This window comes from Odocoileus virginianus, chromosome 21 (genome assembly GCF_023699985.2).
Source record: "Odocoileus virginianus isolate 20LAN1187 ecotype Illinois chromosome 21, Ovbor_1.2, whole genome shotgun sequence".
NCBI classification, from domain to species: Eukaryota; Metazoa; Chordata; class Mammalia; order Artiodactyla; family Cervidae; genus Odocoileus; species Odocoileus virginianus.
In genome coordinates, this window is record NC_069694.1 from 49,368,366 (window position 1) to 49,373,896 (window position 5,531).

Sequence of the window (5,531 nt, forward strand, 5' to 3'; positions counted from 1 at the left end):
GTAGGCCCCATCACATCACAGCTGAAACTCAGACTTCGAAGAACCAATCGCTGCTCGCTGGTACTGGTGTTTCTGAGCTCAAAGGAGGAACACCATAGACCCTGGGAACCAGAAATCTGAGGGAAAGGAACCCACAGGTTTGATCTGGTGTCTTGGGAAGGCACATTGAGATAGTTTCTGCAGGTGTTGGGAAGTCACTAAACTGAAATCAGTGGCTGCTGCCAGAAGGACCTACTACCGCCAGAGTGAACTGTCACTGGAGTGAGACCGAGAGGCTCAAGAAACCCTTGAGCCGCGAACAAGAAAGAGCAAGTCCCTTCCCCCTCCTCTTGCTGTGCAGTGTCTCTGGTTCTTATACCGGCAGAGCCGAACAGGGAGCCAGATATCTTCGTAGAATTTCACAGAGTGGGGTTGAAGCTGAGAGATAGTAGCTTAGTATCTGCCTACTAGAGATAGTAGTATAAAGACCCTAATTGTAGTAAGACTGAGAGGTAATAGAAATAGTACATAATTTTTGGTATGTGTAATTGGGTACACACGGGCATTTTCTGGGGAACTGATACCTAGGTAAACTTTTAGGCTTATTATACAAAACTATTCCTTTGTGGAAGTTTCTTCTGATGTGGTTAATAAGCATTTAGGGCATCAAGGACCTACACTGAATTCTTCTTAGCTTCCCAACCAAAATCGAAAGATCACAGCCATGATAGCTGAGAATTGTTCAACAGTAGCAGCAAGCTCTGTTCCAGAGAGATGAGACTGGGTCCTTGAAGTCTTAGTGTCAAAGGAATGGACTAAAAAGAAGCTTACTTATAGCAGGACAGAGCAATCCAGAGCCTGCCTCAGAACAGGAGATTGGTATAAAAAGGTTGTTCTGTAATCACAGTCATTGATAAGAACAATACGAACATGATTTTTCACTTAATAAGTTTTGTGCAATTCCAGGGAACTAGAAAATGAATGGAAATGATCAGCTACTTCCTTCATCTTGTAAATCAGTGTTCTAGTAGTTGAGTGTCCAGTCAATGTCAAGGCCACACAAATCAATAAACCAGTGCTTTCCATATCCTTGAAAGGTAATCACAGTCACAGCTGTTCTGGGTGACAATCAAGAGGAACATTCCCAGGTATTATTGAATGGTTATCAGAAGTATGCCCAGTACATACTCTGGAAGATAAAGAACTATGAAATGGCCATTACTCTTAAAAGACCTTCACCTGTTTCTCATTTTATGTTTATATTTTGTCTTGTTTTTGTTTTCCAAAGGATATTGAAGAATCACAAAACCACACTGGCGAGCCTGTTGGAGATGACTACAAAAGGATGGGGACACTTTTTGGTGAACTGAACAAAAGCCTCGTCAACATGGGCTTCACAAGGATGTATTTTGGAGAACAAATTGTAGAACCAGTAATAGTCATCTTCTTTTGGGTTATGCTGTGGTTCCTTGGCCTACCAGCCCTTGGACTAGTTGCTATTCTTTGCCTTGTCATTATTTATGTGCAGCAGTAAAATATGGCCAAATGAACTATCATTTGACATTTAGTAGCCAGATACATAATTAGTGAAGTTATATATTTCACTACATAAAGGCTGAAAAGTTTGCCTTGTTTCAAATTGTGTGTTGTTTTGCAAGTAAATTTGTAGGTTGATGTTTAAAATTAAATTCACTCGATTTTAAGAGGGTTGAACATATATATAGTAGCTTATTCACAACTCTTGTTTCACTACTGAGATCTGTGCCCACTTTTAAATACTCCTATTCCCATGCCAAACCTTAAATAACACCAAAAAGTGAGCAGGGAAAATAGGATATAAAATTCAAATCAGACAATATAGATCTTGTAAAAGCTCTAATAAAACATTTTAGAAGAAAAAGCATGAAACAAGGAGCAAAAAATTTTAACTGAAGAATTGCTCCTCACTTATCCCAACCAAATAAATCCATATTTTCTGGGAAGTAACTTGAGTTTCCATTGTCCCTGCTCAGCCAAAACTAATGTAAATGACAACTTCTATACACTACCTTAATATTTTGATGAAAATCAGTAAAGCTAGCACATTTTCTAAAAATTGAAAAGAAATATATTTATTATAACTGAGGAAACTTCCCAAGTTAAATGTAACTTTTTTATAATGTAATACTTGGGCTTGAAATCACTTTAGTATATCATTTGGAGTTTTAGACAATTTTGGTGCTAATCAGTTTTTGTGAATTTTTAAAGTTTCATAAGCCAGGTCCATAGTTGACTGTATCCCATAGTAATGAATATTTTCCTTGTATTTTTTCCTAGATAAACATTTGCAGTGTATTTTTTTCAGAAATTTACATTTTTATAATTCTTTTATAGCAATTAGTCTAAGATTTAAAAAATCTATTTCCTATCTTGACATGGATTTTCCCCCCAAAATTGATTTGTATTATGGCTAAAATTCTTTATTATTATTTTTTTTTTTTTTAAGAAAAAGCTCATTTTCTTTAATATCTGTATTAGAAAGTACAGTATTACAATATAAAACCAAATGCTTAAATTTGGAACTCAGCAGCCAATTGTATCATATTCCTCTGATGCTAAAGTCAAGTCAGTAATTGGCCAGGCATGTTATTAATGTGTCTTATTTCAACACTTTGGGGTTTTATATTGAAAAATAGCATTTCTTTAAACATATTTAGAAAATGAAAAATGGCTTACTGATATTTTGGATTTTGTTAAAAAATCTAAAATCTTTATATTTGGTCTAAAAAACTTTCTATGTAGACAAAGGATAGGTAGTTGAGATAATTATCTAGAAATTTCAGTTAAATAAAGGAAGACAGAGCAATGGGTCATTTTTATCTTTGGCAGGGTAATAACTAAAGTGTGTAAAATGTTTACTGTTCTACTTTATAAAGTTTTTACCCAGTGCTGTTTTTAAAATTTATTCTGTATGTCCTCAGTGTCTTCTATCCTGAAGCAGAAAAATGATGAAAATGTTCAATTTAGATTTCTAAAATTAGATTATCCTGAATAACAGTACCAATCAGAGGGCACTAAAAAATATTATTCCTTTGTGTAAATACAGATCTTTTAAAGTTTGACTTTGAAAAAAGACTTTGTACTCTATCATTGTGTTTTTACTGGGTTTGCAATATTTTTAATAGTAACCTTTATGAACCTGGCATAAGTGCAAGTTATTTGAAAAGGTGTCGTTATTCATGTCCAGTAGAGTTGCAAGGTTTTCAGTAGAAGTCATGAGATTTTGTATATCTGCATTCAATATTAAAAAGTGTATTTCTTTGTAATACTACTAGAAGTTTTAATTTCCTTTTGGAATGTAAAAAAGAAATAGTATGCATAATAATAGCTCTGGTTCCACCAGTGCCTAATATTTTTTAAAGTAATTTTTAATTGTCAAATACTATGCATCTGTACACTGCTGTTAATAGGATGTATATTAAATTCTATAAAGAAATGAGATATTTTGATGCTATCTTTTCTGCATATGTTATAAGAGCATACCAACAAATCATTTGCTTTAATAGGGAAAAAACAAACTGCTCATTTGATGGAAATAAAGTATTTTCTTTTATGAAAGATATTAGAATGCAAATTATACTGATGTCTTGAAATAAAAAGAAACTGGTCATTTCTTTGGTTCATGGTATAAGGAATTAATTCAAAAACATTCTCAATCATTTCAATCTCAGATACAAGCCAATTTTAGAAACTACTATTGCTATGAATAAAGAGAAATTATAGTGCTACATTATTAGATTTGTGTATGTATATATCACTCATACCTCAATACAAAAGGAAAAGGTCAAGACCTATAAGTAAACTGTAGATGAATAAATCCATTTTCACTAAAGGAAAAACTAAGTTTTGTAGAATTCAGTTGTCTCATATGCTGAACTGTTATATACAAGGTATTTTTCCATTCCTGGCCACCACTCAGATCATTAGTTCACTCGTAGGTGTGCTGGAGCCAGCTTACACTGGCTTGCAAAAGCCAACTGTATACATTTAATCCCTCTTTGCCTTCAGTGACATCAAGTTGGTAGCCTGACACTGAATATGAGGGGAGTATTTACACTATAAAAATTGGCAAACATAACAAATCAGGGCTCTTTTTTTGTGGGAAGCCAGTTGTTAAACAGGTATCATCAGCGCATCACTGATTAGCCACTCTAGAGGCCACATTTCCATTTCTGCTCCTACAAACATAAAGGAAGCATATCAAGGCAAATTCCCACAGACCCGTCCAAAATTGCATTTGAATCTTTTCCATGTGGGAACTATGGACCATAGTTGTCTTCTGACCAAAGTGTGTCTCTATTTAATCACATGTTTTGATCAGAGAAAATCTTTCTGGGCTGTCACTAAGCTGCCAATCCATTAAAGACTATCCAACTGATCAGGAAATAAACAGTTATGGAACTGAGAGAGGGCAAATTACAGCATCGGGTCTGTTGTAAAGTATTAAGCTCAAAATAATCAAAGCTAGGTATTGAGCAATCAAGCGCTATTTGTCTGGTTTGTGATTCTATAATTACATATTTTAGTTCTTTTAATTAATAATAATTTTAGTTATTTTACAAATGTTTATTGATTTCAGTTTATTTTAGAAGTTTTCATTGTGAATTAATGGCTTGACAGGGTGAAAGAAGAATTTTAAAAATCAGACTTTCATACCTGTTAGTACTTCTAGTGCTAGAATTGGCCAAGGAGAATATAAACTAATGTACAAACCGTGGCTTCAGGATTATTGCTGGACTGAATATTTTCTAAGTCCTATTTCTCTGCCATACAGTTGTGTTCATTTCACATGCTAGTAAGGTTAACAGTCAAAATCCTTCAAGCTCGGCTTTAGCAGTATGTGAACCAACAACTTCCAGATGTACAAGCTGGATTTAGAAAAGGCAGAGGAACCAGACATCAAATTGCCAACATCCACTGGATCACAGACAAAACAAGGGAATTCCAGAAAAACATTTACTTCATTGACTACACTAAAGCTTTTGACAATGTGGATCACAACAAACTGGAAAATTCTTCAAGAGATTGGAATCCCAAACCACCTTAGCTGTCTCCTGGGAAACCTGTATGCAGTTCAAGAAGCAACAGTTAGAACCAGACATGGAATAATGAATTGGTTAAAAACTGAGAAAGGAGTACATCAAGGCTGTATACTGTCACCCTGCTTATTTAACTTCTATACAGAGTACATCATGAGAAACGCTGGGCTGGATGAAGCACAAGCTGAAATCAAGATTGCTGGGAGAAATATCAACAACCTCAGGTATGCAGATGACACCACTCTAATTGCAGAAAGAAGAGGAACTGAAGAGCCTCTTGATGAGGGTGAAAGAGGAGAGTGAAACGGATGGTTTAAAACTCAGCATTCAGAAAACTAAGATCATGACATCTGGTCTTATCATTTCATGGCAAACAGATGGGGGGAAAATGGAAACAGACTGATTTTATTTTCTTGGGCTCCAAAAAATCACTGCAGATGATGACTGCAGCCATGAAATTAGAATACACTTGCT

General features: G+C 34.9%; 1 protein-coding gene across 1 annotated transcript in view; it reads left to right on the forward strand.

Annotated features, from left to right (window-relative positions):
* FAM241A (family with sequence similarity 241 member A) overlaps nt 1–3,631 on the forward strand; it is a 39,509-nt gene extending 35,878 nt beyond the window's left edge. The window contains exon 2 of the mRNA XM_070452281.1: nt 1,268–3,631. Coding sequence (XP_070308382.1) covers nt 1,268–1,513 — 246 coding nt within the window. The 3' untranslated portion in view covers nt 1,514–3,631. The remainder of the gene's footprint in view (nt 1–1,267) is intronic.
* Nucleotides 3,632–5,531: the final 1,900 nt, after the last annotated feature.